Below are 18,725 nucleotides of genomic sequence, written 5' to 3'. Positions count from 1 at the left end.
CAGATTAGGTTGGGGGTGAAAAAAGACATCTATGGGGAGAACTAGGTGAATATGGGAGACTGAGGCTTACATTTGCAGAACTTCCAGTTGTGCTTAGTTACCTCTCACAGCAGCTGTCCTGGAGAATACAGCAAAAATTATAAGAGACCATGCTTGTTACAGAATCTTCTGTTTTAAGGGACTACCCCAAAGTCAGCCCAAATGCACATGTAGTTTGTTCCACCTTCTGAAGTAATTTCTTAACCTGATACCCAAAATTAAATGTCACGGTGTTTATTTGTAAAGTATCTTTACAGAACCACCAAGACATGCACATGCTTAAACTAAGTGTTGTGACAGACCCAGGCCAGTGGGGTACAGGAGTCTGGCCCTATTGGTATCCAGGAGGGGTACAGGAGTCTGGTCCTATTGGCATCCAGGAGGTGGGCAGGCAAAGCCCGCCCACTTCTAAAGGACCTCCCCCCAGCCTAAGTGGAGGATCCACAGGTCTGTGACACCAAATGATTTCGTGGGACAACTAATGAAAAAACAGGATCGGGAGCGAGGTCATAGGGCTAAATGAAGGGAACCTAATGGGGACACCAAGCAGAGAACCCAAGACAACGCCCACTGCTCCTCGAAGGCGTCAAGGGAGCCAGTGGACGCTGCCCAGAGGAACTCTGCCCGGATGCGTGAACGGACAGAGGAGCAGAAATAGGCCCCACAGTTGCACAGGAGTCTGGTCCTATTGGTATCCAGGAGGTGGGCGGGCAAAGCCTGCCCACTTCTAACGGACCTCCCCCCAGCCTAAGGGGAGGATCCACAGGATCTGGGACACCAAGTAATTATGGAGAACAGCTAATGAAAAAACAGGATTGGGAGTGAGGTCATAGGGCTAAACGAAGGGAACCTGATAGGGACACCGAGCAGAGAACCCGGACAACGCCCACTGCTCCTCGAAGGCATCAAGAGAGCCAGTGGACGCCGCCCAGAGGAACTCTGTCTGGATGCGTGAACAGATGGAGAAACGGAAATAGGCCCCACAGTCGCACAGGAGTCTGGTCCTATTGGCATCCAGCGGGGGTGGGCGGGTGGAGCCCTCCCACTTCTAAAGGGCCTCCCCCCAGCCTAAGGGGAGGACCCACAGGTCTGGGACACCAAGTAATTACGGGGGACAACTAATGAAAAAACAGGATCGGGAGTGAGGTCATAGGGCTAAACGAAGGGAACCTGATAGGGACACCGAGTAGAGAACCCCGGACAATGCCCACTGCTCCTCGAAGGCGTCAAGAGAGCCAGTGGACGCCGCCCAGAGGAACTCTGTCTGGATGCGTGAACAGATGGAGGAACGGAAATAGGCCCCACAGTCGCACAGGAGTCTGGTAGAGGGCATATATACTGGTCCTATTGGCATCCAGCGGGGGTGGGCGGGCGAAGCCCGCCCACTTCTAAAGGGCCTCCCCCCAGCCTAAGGGGAGGACCCACAGGTCTGGGACACCAAGTAATTATGGGGGACAACTAATGAAAAAACAGGATCGGAAGTGAGGTCATAGGGCTAAACGAAGGGAACCTGATAGGGACACCGAGCAGAGAACCCGGACAACGCCCACTGCTCCTCGAAGGCATCAAGAGAGCCAGTGGACGCCGCCCAGAGGAACTCTGTCTGGATGCGTGAACAGATGGAGAAACGGAAATAGGCCCCACAGTCGCACAGGAGTCTGGTCCTATTGGCATCCAGCGGGGGTGGGCGGGTGGAGCCCTCCCACTTCTAAAGGGCCTCCCCCCAGCCTAAGGGGAGGACCCACAGGTCTGGGACACCAAGTAATTACGGGGGACAACTAATGAAAAAACAGGATCGGGAGTGAGGTCATAGGGCTAAACGAAGGGAACCTGATAGGGACACCGAGTAGAGAACCCCGGACAATGCCCACTGCTCCTCGAAGGCGTCAAGAGAGCCAGTGGACGCCGCCCAGAGGAACTCTGTCTGGATGCGTGAACAGATGGAGGAACGGAAATAGGCCCCACAGTCGCACAGGAGTCTGGTAGAGGGCATATATACTGGTCCTATTGGCATCCAGCGGGGGTGGGCGGGCGAAGCCCGCCCACTTCTAAAGGGCCTCCCCCCAGCCTAAGGGGAGGACCCACAGGTCTGGGACACCAAATAATTATGGGGGACAACTAATGAAAAAAACAGGATCGGAAGTGAGGTCATAGGGCTAAACGAAGGGAACCCGATGGGGACACCGAGCAGAGAACCCCGGACAACGCCCACTGCTCCTCGAAGACGTCAAGGGAGCCAGTGGACGCCGCCCAGAGGAACTCTGCCCGGATGCGTGAACAGATGGAGGAACGGAAATAGGTCCCACAGTCGCACAGGAGTCTGGTAGAGGGCATATATACTGGTCACTGGATGAGTAGTTTTCTGTTCCCTGAGTGACCAGAGCAGGGGCTGTACTAGAGTAATCAGGAACCTGCTAGAACCAATTAAGGCAGACAGGCTGATTAGAACACCTGCAGCCAATCAAGGCTGGCTAATCAGGGCACCTGGATTTAAAAAGGAGCTCAGTTCAGTATGTGGTGCATGTGTGAGGAGCTGGGAGTGAGAGAGTGTGCTGTTGGAGGACTAAGGAGTACAAGTATCATCAGACACCAGGAGGAAGGTCCAGTGGTGAGGATAAAGAAGGTGTTTGGAAGAGGCCATGGGGCAGTAGCCCAGGGAGTTGAAGCTGTCATGCAGCTCTTACAGGCAGCACTATAGACAGCTGCAATCCACAGGGTCCTGGGCTGGAACTCGGAGTAGAGGGTGGCCTGGGTTCCTCCCAACTCCTGATCAGACACAGGAAGAGTTGACCCAGACTGTGGGTTCCACCAGAGGAGAAGATCACTGAGGTGTGCAAATCTGGCAATAAGCGCAGGACACACCAAGGTAGAGGAGGAACTTTGTCACAGTGTCCACAGTTGTATTACTGTGATCCTCTGCATGTCTGCCATTCTCACTTGTGTCACATCTAAAATTTACATAAATCTTTTAGGAGCAGGTTCATGTCTTTAGTGAAGTACCTCACATAGCTTTGGACACCTTAGCAATAAAGCATAATCAGCATAAAATCTTGAAAATTTCATCAGTTTGATGCAAAGTACAAGCACTTCATATGCCATGAAAGCCTGAAAACCTTTCCACCTCTCCACCTCCATCCCCTTTGCAGAGCCTTTACAGTTCCCCCACATTGAACTATTATGATTCCCAACTGCAGCTACATCTTTCATTAAAGAACAAGATAAGGCCTGCTATTTGAAGTCCACCAACAAAACTCTGTATATGCCTATATTGGGTTGCCCTCTCTCCTTGCCCCAATGTGTGTTGGCATGCTACTTTTGGAGCACTAGTCATTCCTGCTTGCTAGAGGTGAAGAGATAAAGGGCCAGAAATTAAATCCAGGCCCTGGCATGGCATTTTATCATGCTAACTTCCCCTTTCAGGCTTTTTACTCTCCTCAGTTTTTTCCCCCTTTTGCCTGTAAATTCAGCAATGTCCCCTCCCATCATGATACCACCACTTCAGCTCTTCTGAGCCCCTTTCAAGGGCTTGTCCTCCCTAGAAACAACATAGGAGCTGCAGGAGAGATACCTAGCTTGTTGCAACTGGCACTTCAGTGACTTCTCTGACAGAGGCACAGGCCTGCAGGGCAGAGCCTCTCTTTGTGAGAGTCAAAAGGCAGCTCTAACAAAGCAAGAGGGATGGTGCATTGACTTCATGGCTTGCTGAAAACCCCCCACACACCCTGCTGTGTTTCCACTTGCACAAGGCATGCCAGAGCACATTGAGGTGCACTGTGGTACGTGCACAGGGGTGGGTAGGCAGATGGGCATGAGTGAGCAGGCATATGCATGTAGGTGGGCATGGGTGGGCAGCAGGCATGGGGAGGCAGGCATGTGCAAGCTGGCTTGGCTGAAGAGGCAGGCGGGCACGGGGGTGGAGGTGGGCATGGCTCCCCTGCATGCTCCTGGGCACAGGGCACACAAGTCTGTTTGTGGGTAGGGGTGTGTGAACACCTCAAGAGACATCAAGGAGGAAGCCTCTGGCGCCCCTGCACCCCAGCGCACTGGGGAAGAGGCCTCTCTGCGGGTGGGCACTACGTGGGCTCTCTGCCTTTCTGCGTGGTGTGGGGCTGCCAAGAAAAGGGGCAGCCCCCTTGCCCTGACGAGGGAGGGTCCCCTACATAGGCCTGGCCTGCGCTTGACCTCGCTCTTGGCTAATTCAAAGTTTTTCCTCCATCCCTTGCGCCAACACCCCTGCCGTGCATGCAGGACCGGCGCTAGGGGGTTGAGCGCCCTAGGCGCACGGCAATTTTGCCGCCCCGCACGCTGGTCTGGTGAAGCTGCCGCAGTGGTGCCTGTGGAGGGTCCAGTGGTCCGCGGCCACGGTGAAGCTGCCGCAGTGGTGCCTGCGGAGGGTCCGGTGCTCCACGGCTCCAGTGGAGCTGCTGCAGTGGTGCCTGCGGCAGCTCCACCAGAGCCGCCTGCCACCCCCTCCGGCAAAACGGCGCCCACCAATTATTCTGGCGCCCTAGGCGATTGTCTAGGCTGCCCAAATGGTAGCGCCGGTGTAACGACAGAAACAGTGACCAACCAAATCCATCCCTCCCGATTTGCAACCTCACGGACCAGGTGGCAGCAATTCCTGAGCAGGAGCACAGATGGTTTTCTTATGTGGCAGAAACTGAAGCTAGTTGCAAAACGAGAGGGTTGCTCAAACTGACGTTACACCGGCCCTGCGTGCATGACCACCTCACCCTGATCAAACCGGCAAAAAAAAAAAAAAAAACACAGCCCCACAGCACTGACCAAGCGCATAGCCCACTAATCAACCTCAATGACCCTAATACGCATGCGTACAGACTTCCCGCTCCTTCCCCCCGCCCGCGCGGAAAGGTGCGCATGCTCACAAGAAACATTGACGCTCTCATGAGGTCAGGTTTTGTCCGACCAACCCGCAACCGAAAGCTCCGCGCGTGCGCAGTGATCACCTCCTCGTTCCAACTTCCTTGCGATTGCGATCTGCGCATGCGTAGGGAGTGGCGCGGGGGTTTGAATTGCTTCGGACGGTTGAAAAAAACCCGTAACAGTGGAGTCAGGTAAAGTGGGGCTGTTACCATGGCAGCGTGGGCAGCCATCTGAGGAAGCGGATACCCGGGGGACAGGCGTGATACCGGGGGCCGGTCGGTAACCCTCTCTCCGGGCCCGGGGGGTGAGGGAAGCAGGGGCTGACAGTCCTGGGGCAGGGCCCAAGGGCTTGCAGCGCAGGGTAGCTGGGCACCTCGCAGGCCTGTCTGAGGTCGGGCTCTGAGCCTCGCTCGGGCCGAGACAGCTCCGAGCAGCGCGGGGGCCTTTGGGTGCTCCATGCTGAGGGCCCGGCTGCAGGGGCGCGCTGCGGGTGCCGAGCGCAGAGCAATGGCCCGGAAGATGGGGAGCGCGGGGTGTGAGCCCGCAGAGCGGGGATCGCTAGACGTGTGGGCGGTGGGCAGCCTCCTGCCTGGTTTGACTGCTCGCGGTGCTGTGTCTGTCCGCATCGTTCTGTCCTCCTTCTCTGGGAATTGAGAGCTGTGGGTTATTTAAAGGGGCACTGCCAACCTGAATGTTTAAATATTGATTATTTGTCGAATATGTGTGTTCCTTCTTCTGCTCTGTTACTGATGTATCTAAGAACCTTTCTAGCCAGGGGCATGTCGGTGGCCTAGTGAAACAACAATACCAAACTGCTCGTGCATGGGGTAGAACAGTAATCCCCAGTGTTTCTTCTGTTTTGATTATTTTTACTAACTTTTTCAGTGTTATGTGTTTATAATTGTAAATGTCTTTCAGACACTTAATTTTCAAGATGACATATTCCCCTTTAAAAATTCCTACTTGTGAGCTTTCCTTCATCTTTGTCTGCTGGAGGAAAGAATTGGGCTTGTATGTACACACTGGATAGCCTGTGTATATAGGTACTCTTCTAACTGGATTATCTGACCTTTCTGGGGCACATGCTGCTCTAAGTGGTTTATGGCAAGTCATAGTTAATTACTTTACCCCTCCACCTCAAAAATCTAGTGGGTTTTTTGGAAAGGCTGTGGATAAACTGACTTTCATCTTCTTGCAGGCAAGTGGCTCTTTGATGTTCTTCAACTGCTGGGGGTATATCTGGCTTTGGGGGCTTGATTTATATTCTTGCCTCCTTCGGGGAAAGATTTTGAACCAGACTGGCAGATGAGTGAGTACTTAATTCACCCTTCCCAGCTGGGAGACTGAAGGGATGCATCAAAGAGGGATGGCCAAGAATCCAAAGCAGGCTTTCCAGGTTCACCGTAGTAGCCTCTCTGCATGGCAAATAGAAGAGAGAACAGCTGGCCTAAAGACTGCAGACTTGAAAAGTGCCCAGAAACATGAGAGAGGGAAGCAGCAATCTGCCAGTGTCCAGGCAGGCAACAGCACACAAGACCATCTGGAGCAGGCTCTGACCTATTTTGAGAGAAGTAAGAGCAGTGATATAACTTTGCTTCTGATATTGAAAAGGGCACTATCAACTTGAAATGTAGTCCATTTTAAAATGAGTTTAAAATAATTTCACGTGCAACTTGAGTCCGTCTGGCTGTTTTTGTGGTTTTATAATTATTTTCCTATCTTGACGCTTTTTTTTTTCTTCTTCCCTGTTGCTTTGTGAAACACCCAGACAGAGAGAACAAACTATACAAGGGAACCATTAATGGGAGCTGTGGATGGACAGCAGCTTTTGAAAACCAGGGTGTTTTCTCTTAAAGTGGTAAACTATGGGCAGAAGACAGATTTGGGGGGTAGAATGCATCCCTGTGAACATACACTTTTCTCAGGAGGAAATTGGGGGAGGGATAGCTCAGTGGCTTGAGCATTGGCCTGCTAAACCCAGGATTGTGAGTTCAATCCTAGACGGGGCCATTTAGGGATCTGGGGCAAAAATCTCTGTGGGGATTGGTACTGCTTTGAGCAGGGATTGGACTAGATGACTTCCTGAGGTCCCTTCCAACTCTGATATTCTATGATTATCAGGATGCACTTCAATCCCTACTTTATTTTGCTTCTTTTAGTTAAAGACTACATTCCACTGAAAAAGAATGAGGTTCTGCAGAAACACTTGACTACTGTGGAAAGCATTGCCCTGCAGAGAGGATTATCCCCAGAAGGACTTGATGTGTTGCTGAATGTGGCACTCAGTGGCCACCTTGGTAAAACATTCAGAAATTGCTAGCATGTCCACTGTGAATGTGTCTTTCTTCCCTCCTGCCACTTTCTTACCATATCCATGGCTTTGAGAGAATATGTTATGGTGATTATATTGTCATGGTTTGTCCCTTACTGTAAATTTACAGCATCCTTTAAGTTCTTTAATATACATTCTGAGTTCTTGCTAAAATAAGTGTAGCAAACTTAGTAGGGACAAGGAATACTTCAGATAAAAATTGTAGTAATAATAATAATAATAATATAATTTAAAAAAAAACTATTGTCTTCAATATTTAAAAGAATACTGCTATGTCACTTACTTTATAAAATCTCTTACAGACTTGTAGTCCCTAGAAACCTTTCTCTCATCTTCCATGCTGGGGATTGTTTGAGTTTCTTTTCCCCTGATATGCAACTGACATGGCTGCTTATTTTTAGCTTCAATTTTTGCAGTGTCTCATACAGACAGAGGAATGGAGTATCAGTGCAGACTTGATAAGCGTGTTCTTCAAAATTACTGACCATCATTTTGCTTTTAAATTGGTGATGAGCCAATGGGTTTAAAACAAATAACAATCCTCCACCTCAAAAACCTAAAGATACATGTTAGAGTGTGGAGGATATTTTTCTTCTGGTTATTACAACTTTAGTAGGTCCTTTTTATTGGCATAAAATAATTGGTGTCTCTTTACAAAACTAAATTGCTGATGTGAAACTGACAATCTCACATTTTACGTATTGATAACATTACAAACCGTGAGTGAAACTTTAAATACTTAATTCAGTTCTCACTCTTACTCTACCTTTTTTTTTTTTTTTTTTTAACCTTTTCCCTTGTCCTGAATAATCACAATAGACTAGTCGGTTTCACTTTCTAGCTCTCATGTACTAGCACCATGTTGCAAATGCTGTAATGGAATGTAGTTCAATATACGCTATTTGAAATTTTGAAAAGAGCTAGGCAAACATTTCTATTGGTCTTATGTTTACAAAACTCAATTTTTAGTCCATATTTGACCTGCCAGTTTCATTTCAACTTTCAATTTTCCCTCTTGTCAGACTGGCAGAGATCCTGGCGGGTTTCATCTTTCTCTGTAGCATGGGGCACAGGTCACTTGCAGATTTAGACTAGTGTAAATTATTAATTCTCTGTAACTTGAGGTCTTTAAATCATGATTTGAGGACTACAGTAACTCAACCAGAAGTTAGGGGGCTATTACAGGAATGGGTAGGTGAGGTTCTGTGGCCTGCATTGTGCAGGTGGTCTGACTAGATTAGAGATCGGCAACCTTTGGCACACAGTCCATCAGGGAAATCTGCTGGCAGACCGGACGGTTTGTTTACCTGCAGCGTCCGCAGGTTTGGCTGATCGCAGCGCCCACTGGCTGCGGTTTGCCGTTCCAGGCCAATGGGGGCCGCGGGAAGCGGCGTGGGCTGAGGGTTGTGCTGACCGCCGCTTCCCACGGCCCCCATTGGCCTGGAACGGCGAACCGCAGGCAGTGGGAGCTGCGATCTGCCAAACCTGCGGACGCTGCAGGTAAACAAACCGTCCCGGTCCGCCAGCGGATTTCCCTGCCAGGCCACGTGCCAAAAGTTGCTGATCCCTGGACTAAATGATCACAGTGGTCCCTTCTGACCTTTTAAAGCCTAAGTTTAAAATAGGCACACTAGTGCTTTACATCATACACAAGTATTGAATAGTGTTGGCTTGTAGTCCTAAGTCTCTTTCGAGCACTGTCAAGCTACTGACTCAGACACTATATGGCAACAAAAGAACAGCTGCTAATCATGTGTTTTTGTATTGTTTTATGCTATTTGTTCCTTAGTCAAATATTAGCTATAAAGAATTCCTGTTACTTTTGCCTGGCTCTAACTAAAGATCTAAACACTATTTAAATACTAAAGTCCTGGGATGGTCTAATTTTTTGTCCACTAGCCAATACCTGTAATTAGGATGAACTTGGTACTGGCTAATAATATAGGAATATGAAGGTGTTGGTTTTAACTTTCAGGCCACTTGGATTTATAATCCGAAATTGTTTCGGATACTCTGACCTTATGCTGATTCAAAGGAAATTCCCTTTTTTCTCCAGCTCATACTTCCATAAAACTCTAGGTATCTAGGCTAATAACGGCAGTACGCATGTCAACAGGCTGTATTTTTTTCCCTCTAAGTTACGCTGCTGTAAATCTTGAGTAAATGTATTGAAGCTAATGGAATTGCACATCTGTAAAACTGGTGTGAGGAGAATCACGTTCCTACTTTTTGACTATTAACCAGTCTTAAGGCTTTTTGGTTTTTTCTAGTAAGTCCTTGTTACATTCTTATTCCAGCCTGTGATAGCTGCATATAGATAAATCTGTCCCAGAAAGGACAATATGGTCTCGCCTGTATATAACATGGCAAAGAACCTGGAACTTGAAGCAATGTCTTACTCTGAATGGTCTCTTTTGTAGCTGATACAGTAAATACTCGAATCTTGAAGTGCCTGATTCCAGCCTCAGTAATAGCAGAAAGTTCAGTGGTTTCAGCAGTTTCCCGGCTCTGCGTTGGCAAATGCTCTAGCAGCACTCAGGTAACTTTACAAACACTTGTAGTAGTAATGGCTACTGGGAGCAGATGATTCAGAGCAGGCTACTTGTAGGAAGAGGAAATCCAGAGGCTTAATGTGCAAAGTCATCACATAGTTGGTACCTGTTAGCAAAACTGGCAGAGAAGCCTAGCACTGGAATAGCAGGTCTTTGACAGAATTGTGTGGGAAGTAGACACAACTTCTGCTTATTCTGTACTTGTGAGTTTCTTAGGGAAGCTGCTTCCATCAAGATGGTCAATGTGCCTCTGTGGTGTCAAGCATTTCCCCAAGATGTTCCTGCCTATCATGATAATTCAGGATCTGAACAAAATATGGCCTCAAATAATCCTTAAAGGAGCACAGATTGAAGCCTTTGTCTTAGAATCCCTTATGTCTGACTGGTCTGCATGGGAGACTAGTCAGAGCAGTCTAAATTCAAGTGATCACTTCCCTAGAGGTTAGCATATACTCAAAACCAGGGCACTTTCTCCATTCTAAGTTTAGTGTTTACTGCTGTCCCCAAGCTTTAGCACCATAACAAGGAGATTGGCTATATCAAACTGTTCAAAGATGTCCCCTGGCTGCCTTGCTGATCTCAAGGAGTGTGTACAACTTTAAATAAGCTGTCTGGAGTGAGGTGGTGGTCTTTCTGTCTGGTCTTTTCCCCTCATTTACTGCAGGATGATTGTCTTGTTTTGCTGCAGCTGCTCTTCTTAAGATGGCTGATTGCAATGTTTGACTTCATTGATCACAAAGAAAAGCTTCATGCACTCTACGGCTTCTTCTTCTGCTCCCTGCAAGATGAGAAGCTGGTAAGAACAGGAGAATGTTCCTTTTGGTTCTGAACAAATTTAAAGTGTTCACCTGTACTGTACGTCTTATTATGCTGGCCTGGAGTAACTAGAGAGTGGAACCCTGTCCTCTAGTGCTGTAGTATGTGTTTATAGTAGAGTGACTGGCCCTCTTCACTCTGCTTTTTTCCAATGATTCCAAAATTTCTTCTGAACCTAGGACACCCAGCATGGAAGTTCAACATAAGATTACTCTAGTTTGGCACCTACAGCAAGGTTGTGTAAATGAGCATTCAGGACTTCATGCTCTGTAACAAGAGCAAAGTGACAGCAAATGCTATCTCAGTTCCCAAGAGACACCGTGACACTGCAGCGTCTAGCATTCCTTTTAATGTCAGACAGCAAACAAGTAAACCCCCAGGTGCCAGGATGGAACTGACTGTACACCATAGGCAAAAAAGAGCATTTTAAAGTAATGCCTATTTAATAAACAGAATCCAAATGCCATTCCACCTAAGATAAATGTAACTTAAGTGGGAATCGGGCAGTCGTGACTTTTTTATATGGTTGTTACATAAGTATTTTATTACTGGAATGTAAGGTCACCCATTGTCTCATGTCGGGAAGGTGTGGAATACTGATCACTTCAGAGCCGTACCTGGGGTAAGAAAAGCATGTAACGTTTTCATATGTTGCCCTCTGGGACTGTTAGAAAACATCAAACAAATGAAGATACATAGAGTTCTATAGAAATTACCCTAGAAACCTATAGAATTTGAGAGAATGAGGCCATTTCTGTAGAATTTTTTAACTGACATATGGAATACTCTAGCGGGAGCATCATTCTATTTCTGTAGGGTTTTTTAAAAAATATTATAGTGAGAGTATTTTCTATTAAATCCCATAGGCATTTTCCATGAGAGAGCAGAGACATTAATTGCTGTTCATTGTGAGAAGTCCTGCATGATGTTTTTGATGTTTAAAATGTATTGCAATACAGTAGACTTGCACCAAAGAGGATATATTTCCTGCAGTATGTTTGGCTGGTTTTGCTCAACTTCGCTTGTGACCTCTGCTGAAAATTGGATTCCTACAACTGAATTCCTACCCTTTAAATATTAGTTTCTGGCACAATAGGTCAGTTGAAAGTGTAGGAAAGATTAATATCTGTCACAAAGAAATCAGTGCCATACCCCCAATGCATTTGCTGCAATTATAAGCTCTGATAAAAGAAGCTGTTTCTGATACAACTGTGAGCTGGTTTTGTGTACATTAAGTCATGTCCTTTTTCTCACCAACTTCTGAATTGATTAGCCCTCATTTGAGAAACAAGGGCCATCTCCCAAATGGACCTTGACTGAACAACTTCACCAACGAATGTGCATAATGGTGTCAGATGAAACTATTGGCATACGCATTGGTTGTCAGTTCTAATACAGAACTGTACTGGTACTGTGAGGACTTCGTCCTGAGGAATGATTAGTGAGGACTTCTTTCTGAGGAATCTAGTGCAAGTTCTGCATCCTGGGAACTTATTGAAGCACTTCAACCTCAGTATGGCAGTAGGATCCTGAGGAGATTTACCAGCCTGTTAGTTGTGTCCAGTGGAAGAAGTTTCTGAATTTAGCCTATTAACCATACTGATGAATCAGACTGCTTATTGATCCTTTTTCTCTGCAGTGCCCCTATGTTTGTCATCTCCTGTATCTGCTGACCAGAAGAGAGAGCGGTGAGTCCATTCAATCAGCTTCCTGACAGTTCTTATGGGTCCAGTTGATTGGGCCATACAGAATATAAATATGCATTGACTATCCATTTGTGTGATACAGGGCTGGTCTCATGTGCTCAGAAAAGGGATGACCATTATTTTCCCTAGTGCTTTCTTCCTACTGTGCTAACATGATGGCTTCAAAAATTCATCAGTTTTAAGGCCAGAAAGGATCCATTATGCTCTTTTAGGCTGACTTGCATAACAGGCCAAAGAACCTTGACCAGTAATTTCAGCATGCAGCTGATAACGAATCTGTCTGTTCCTGCCGTTTCTGCCCTTTTCCATGTGTAGCTTGGTCTGTTTTCGTGTATTGGCCAAGAGGCTTCTAATTTGTACCCAAATGTCTGATATGTTGTATTCTACCCATAATGTTCTTAATTTTTTTCTTTTCCCAGTTAAGCCTTTTCGCGTGAGGAGACTGGTAGATCTACAGGCGAAGATGGTGAGTCACTAGATATCCTGAAACGAGTAAGCAGTATAACTGGAATTAGGCTTACAACTCTTACGGTTAATGTTTTCACAGGAATGGCAAATATCGTTGCAAAGGATGAGGTTGTTAGACTTCGGAACAGTAGCTTCCAGCCTTCAGAATGCCAGGGGCTGCACACACAGCTTGCCATTTAGCACAGGGGCTGCACCTAACCTGCACACATCCCTAATTTGGATTTTGTGTCCCTTCCAAGCACCCACACAATGACACTTACAAAAATTTTTTTTTGAATTACACATTTTACGGCAAGGGATGATAAAATTACACAAATTTGAAAGCGATCTCTTGGCTTCCCTTTCCCTTTCCTGCACTCCCTTTTATCTTCCACTGTCCAGTTCACTTCGTATTTCTTATACTTCTGTAGCATTGTTATCCACGAATAACAAAACAATGGGCAGATATCCCTATTATGTGAAAGGGAAACAGAGGCACAAATGCTGTAAACTGCTCAAGGTACCCATGTCAGTATCAGAACCAGGAATAAAACCTGGGATGTTGACTCCAGGTCACTTCTTCTAACCACCAGACTGCTTCTTCCCAACCCATGCTTTTATTCTCTACCTTTTCTTTCTGTTTGATTGGTTATCTTTTTGTGTTCTCTCTTTCCCTTTGCTGCCAATCCCCTGTCTGCCTTCTGTAGGTGTCCTCCATTTTCTTGTCTTTTCTTCCCCTTCTCTTGCATCTATAATCAGTCTTGGACAGCATTTATTTTCCTTTGGTATTCTTATCCTTTGCAACCTACTCTTTTGTGTTAGACTTCCAACTGCAGCATCTTCTTGGTTATCCCAGCATCTCTTCTTCCCCTTACCAGAAAGGTAGTGGGAACCTGAATCCAGAGATAGGAGCAGCTACTGCTCTTTCCCTGCGTTCTACAGACAAACAGATTTTTAAAAGACCTACATCTCTACCTCGATATAACACTGTCCTCGGGAGCCAAAAAATCTTACCGTGTTATAGGAGAAACCGCATTATATCGAACTTGCTTTGATCCACCAGAGTGCACAGCGCCTCTTCCCTCCCCCCACCTCCCCCAGAGCACTGCTTTATTGTGTTATATTCAAATTTGTGTTATATCGGGTCACATTATATCGGGGTAGAGGTGTACCAATTGAGATCATGAACTGTAAAACACACACTGATGGCTAACAAGCTGTCCATCGCAGTATTAGAACAGGACACAGAATGTAATATGTCTGCAGATATGCAAACATAGAATATAAATGATTTGGGAGAGAGCTTTTGTCTATTCAACAAAAATGGGTTTTATTGACTCTGAAACATTTCACGTAGTGCAGGACATAAGGGTGGAAAACTGAAAAATATGAAAGTTCCTCAACATTTAGATGTTGAGGACTCTCTCCCTTCTTCCACCCACCAAAGCTATTGTCATTAAAATAGTTGTCATCTTTATGTTGGATTCTCAGATTACAAAAATGCCAAGAAAATAATTTAACTTTTTTTAAAACCATCAAACTCCACTTTCAGCTATGCTCTTTTGGTTAGGATCTGGCTATGGCAGGAAACCAATGACCTGGGGCTTTGCTGCTGAAGTTTTTGCAGAGTGGTTAATTGGGGCGGATGGCTTTCTGTTCCAAACTGCTCGAGGCCACTGAAGCATTAAAGACCAAAGTCTCACTTTTTCTGTCATCTGACCAGCTTGGTATTAATCTTTCTGGATGTGATATTGAGCAGTTGGCAACTGTTGAATTTTTGGGAAACGCACCGTTTTTAGAGAATGTTCAAAAGATGTGTACATTCATAGAGCAGCAGCCACCACCACCAAGTTCTGGGTCCTTGATTGACTTCTGTGGAAATGTCAGAGTATGAAGCTGTGGCTCTACAGGACTATTGTATGCCAGTGAAACATGGGTGCTGGGGAGGCTGAAGAGCATCAGACTGACATCTTCTGTTCTCATTGTCTTCATCAGCTGCTTCATATTAAGTGGCAGGACAAGATCAGCAATGAGCATATTGATAGCTGAACCCATCCACCACCCTCATCAACATTGGTTCAGTCTTGCTGACTTTTTTGGTATGGACATACTATTAGGATGGAAGACCAATGAATTATGAAATGCGTTTACCAAGGAATGTTGCTGCATGGCTAACAGTCACATGGGCACCAAAAATTTCTATGGTGCAGAAAGATTGCCAGTAATGGACATAGACTGAATATCCAGCTAGACAGTCTTAAACATGTAGCTGGATACGATCTTAGTGGCATTTGATCTGCAAGAAGCCTGTCCCTTTGGGTTTTGCCATGCTGATGTTTTGCGAAATGTGCTTTTGAAACTTCATGACTGGAAATATATGCTTCTGGTGTGATTGTTTTGACGGAAAGAGTAGATTACAAAATGTGGGGCTATGGCTACATCCAGGTAATCTAGCTAGAGACATCTATCCCAGAAGGATTGGTATTATTCACAGAGGTCTTAAAATGGTGTTGTCAGTTTTTTCTTATCTTTGTGGCAGAACTCATCCCTCTTCACCCCTCAATTTAATGTCAATTTAACATTTACATGGTACCTGTAACAGAAAATCTTAGAGGATATCTCTTATTATATATCTTACAGATTGTACAGTGAGAACTCTTCCTGTAAGAGCTAGCTATTAATATATTTTACAAAATCAGCAGCACTTCAAGAAGTTTAATTATATAATGCTATGTTCACACCTTGGGTAATGAAGTGCAATTGCGGAGTATGGGTATCCCAGTAAAACAACTGCATGTGTATTTAGGCAAAATAAATATATGATATACATTGTATACAGTAATTTTGATTTATTAGTGGTCTTATCTATGACAATTTAAACTGTATCTTCTTTTCCCACCCAAACTTCCTTACTATTTCCAGTCCTCAGTAGAGATGTTCTTTTCTTCCTCCTTTTCCTCCCTCCTCAGTTGCACAATGCTAATTTGGTCTGATTAATGATACAGTAGTGTGTAGACTTGCAGTATCAATTGGGTTTTCCTTGCTCTTTCTTTTCTTCCAGGGAATGCAGCCTCATCTGCAGGCTCTGCTATCACTATACAAACTTTTCTGCCCTGAGCTGGTGTCCATAACTCTGCCTGCAAAGATGAAGGTGAGGAATGGAGTGACTCTGATGTGTCTGTGTTGGAATTAAAGTCTGTACTGTCCTTCCTACATAAGCAGCTTTGCTTCATGATTCAGTGGTGAAAGAATAATTCTGTACCCTCTCTCCACTCAGTAGAATGAAACCATTAGAGTTTTCTGTGGGAATTGCTACCATTTATTTATACTGAAGTGAGAAGACACATAAAACAATTCAGCAGAGAAGGCACATAGCAAGCAGGTGTAACCGTGTCCTTCCTTGCCTATTTCCCTCCTATTGTTGTTATACTATTTTTATGTCTTGTATATTTGATCATAAGCATTGTGGTAGAAGGTAATATCTTCCTATGAATCTGCTGGGCATTGTCCAAACACCTTTTGGGTGCTACTGCAGCACAATAATAATAGTGGAAGACACCAGTCAGAGTAAATATTAGATCAGGGGTTCTCAGACTTCATTGCACCGTGAACCCCTTCTGACAACAAAAATTACTACACGACCCCAGAATGGGGGACTGAAACCCAAGCCCACCTGAGTCCTACCACTCCAGGTTGAGGGAGGCAAAGCCTGAGCCACACCACCCCAGGCCAGGGGGATGGGGGAAGCCAAAGCCCAAGGGCTTCAGCCACAGGCTGGGGTGGCCTGTAACCTGAGCCCTGCCACCCAGGCTTTGGCTACTGGTGGCGGGGCTCGGGCTTCGGCCCTGGGCCCCAGCAAATCTAAACCAATCCTGGTGACCTCATTAAAATGGGGTTGCAACCCACTTTGGGGTCCTGATCCACAGTTTGAGAACCACTATATTAGATTGTTTGCAGACCTGATATCTAAATTTTAAAGTTTTAACTATATGAAAAGTAATGGTGGGGAAACTGACAATGTGTTCTGAGATGGATTTGGGAGCGTTTCAAGGTAGGAACAGACTGTATGGCTTTATTTTCATAAATGTTTGTGTGCTGTGTATGCAGCAAGGTATTTGGTGAAGTTAAGATATGTATGTTATCTTCTTTATACGCTTAATACTATACAAAGACCCCAAGAACTCTGCAGCAAACTAGACCTAAATTTTGCAGCAAGGCTGCCTGGTTTTTCTGGCACTCCAATGAGGCAGATTTGTCCAGGTCTAAAAATTGAGGCTTTTACTGACTACAGTATGAAAGCAAATTACACAAGCAGTCAAGTTTTCCTTGTGACATTTGTTTTAATGTTCATTTCAGATTATTTTACATTGCCCTAAATTTTCAGTTTTCATTGTGCTGCAGATTTATCTGTGGGAGTAGTTGGAATTTTTGGTACCCACACATGCGTGGGAGATAGATATTTCCAGGCTTAAGACATTTCACCTAAAAAAGTTTATAATCTATTTTAGTTAAATTGGTTCATAAGAAAAATTTAGAGTTTCCTCATGGGGGGGGGACAGAGGGGAGGGTTGCATTAATTAAAGGTTATGATTTAAAAGCTTATTGTAACTTCAGTGGTGCAAACTTAGTTCAGATAAAGCCTTATGCTGGCAATTTTGCATTTTGGTTTGTATTTCAAAAGTTTTCTTCACAACCATGATATCTAGAAACTTAATTCAATGTTCAGTGAAAGCTCTGATTACCCAGTTCACTTCTATGGCAGATCTCACTGCTGTTTGAATGCATGGGATCTTCACTATAAACACACATGTATACCTGGGCAGGTTTTATTTAATACATGGAATACTTTAGATCCAATCTTTATGAACGGACAGCATATCAGCATCAGGATCCTAAAATAGATGCAAATTTCCACGCTGTTGAGATCCCGGGGACTTTTTTCCTTACCTTTTTGAGAAAGGTCATATGCCTTGAAAATTACTTGCATATCTTTCAGATTGTAGTCAAAGGATAATGAGTCAAGAGAAATAAAAGCTGTACTGTACTGTAACAGAGAGACCTAGCACCTTTTGGACTGTCGAGCGCAGTCCTTACAGTAGAGCACATAAATGTCACTGTAGTGACATGTACCAAATTGGCAATTGATTTTTCTGTCACTCTGCCTTAGAGTTTGGCCTCACACATAGGTGCCTGGATTGTGTTTTTAGACCTACTTCAAGAACTCAGAAAGCCTGTGGAAGGCAGCAATCAACACCATAAGGCGAAGAAATCAAGGAACGTCTCCAACATCCCAGCAACTCATTCTAGGCACAGGTCACCCTCAGTCCCGGAAGAGAGTAAGTTATGAGAACCTATGTGAATCCTAGAAAATGCCAAGCATGCTGAATTGTGGAAAGGAGCTGGGATCTGGATAGACATTGGGGAAGGTAGTGTAACTTAATGGGAAATGCTGTCTTTATATTGCAAGTCTGGGATGTGATTCACAGGATAGCACTTTGCAGGATAGCAAGCGAGTGAGTGATTCCCAGTTTGTGCTAATATTAGTTGTCTTGTTTATAGTGTATTTATCTGACTCCACTGAAATTCTGCTTGCTACTATTAATTCTGGTTTCCTGTTTCTCTCTCCAGAAATGGAATACCCAGTTGATTTTGCCTGCATGCAGCACTGACACAAAGAACCCAACTAGGAGCAAGGAGATCAACCATGCTGACATCCTCAGTCACAGTGAATCTTTCCCAGTGGAGCAGCTACACACCTTCTCCCAGCTCTTACAGAACATCCACCGCCTAGAGGTGAGTGTCATGAAGACCTCAGCTTGAGCATGTGAAATCTTAAAGGTGAACTAGGGATATATATCAATAACCTATTTATTGGGGAATAGGTGCACACATTATCCATCTCCAAAGTGATATACTGCACTGGGGAATGATATGAAAACCTGGGATCTG

At 45.3% G+C, this 18,725-nt stretch overlaps 1 protein-coding gene across 3 annotated transcripts in view; it reads left to right on the top strand.

The window, feature by feature from the left end:
• Window positions 1–5,036: 5,036 nt before the first annotated feature.
• CENPI (centromere protein I) overlaps window positions 5,037–18,725 on the top strand; it is a 29,471-nt gene continuing 15,782 nt past the window's right edge. For 2 of the 3 annotated variants that reach the window (XM_030576156.1, XM_030576154.1), the window contains exons 1-10: window positions 5,037–5,114; window positions 6,122–6,494; window positions 7,083–7,220; window positions 9,676–9,794; window positions 10,496–10,603; window positions 12,263–12,311; window positions 12,749–12,795; window positions 15,838–15,927; window positions 17,984–18,112; window positions 18,405–18,569. In XM_030576156.1, the coding sequence (XP_030432016.1) occupies window positions 6,275–6,494; window positions 7,083–7,220; window positions 9,676–9,794; window positions 10,496–10,603; window positions 12,263–12,311; window positions 12,749–12,795; window positions 15,838–15,927; window positions 17,984–18,112; window positions 18,405–18,569 (1,065 nt within the window). In that variant the 5' untranslated portion in view covers window positions 5,037–5,114; window positions 6,122–6,274. Of the gene's footprint in view, window positions 5,115–5,138; window positions 5,199–6,121; window positions 6,495–7,082; window positions 7,221–9,675; window positions 9,795–10,495; window positions 10,604–12,262; window positions 12,312–12,748; window positions 12,796–15,837; window positions 15,928–17,983; window positions 18,113–18,404; window positions 18,570–18,725 lie in introns of those variants that run through there. The other variant, XM_030576155.1, reaches the window with a different exon arrangement.

This window comes from Gopherus evgoodei, chromosome 9 (assembly GCF_007399415.2).
Source record: "Gopherus evgoodei ecotype Sinaloan lineage chromosome 9, rGopEvg1_v1.p, whole genome shotgun sequence".
NCBI classification, from domain to species: Eukaryota; Metazoa; Chordata; order Testudines; family Testudinidae; genus Gopherus; species Gopherus evgoodei.
Note: the sequence above shows the minus strand (reverse complement) of the source record. Positions and strands in the feature narration are given on the sequence as shown.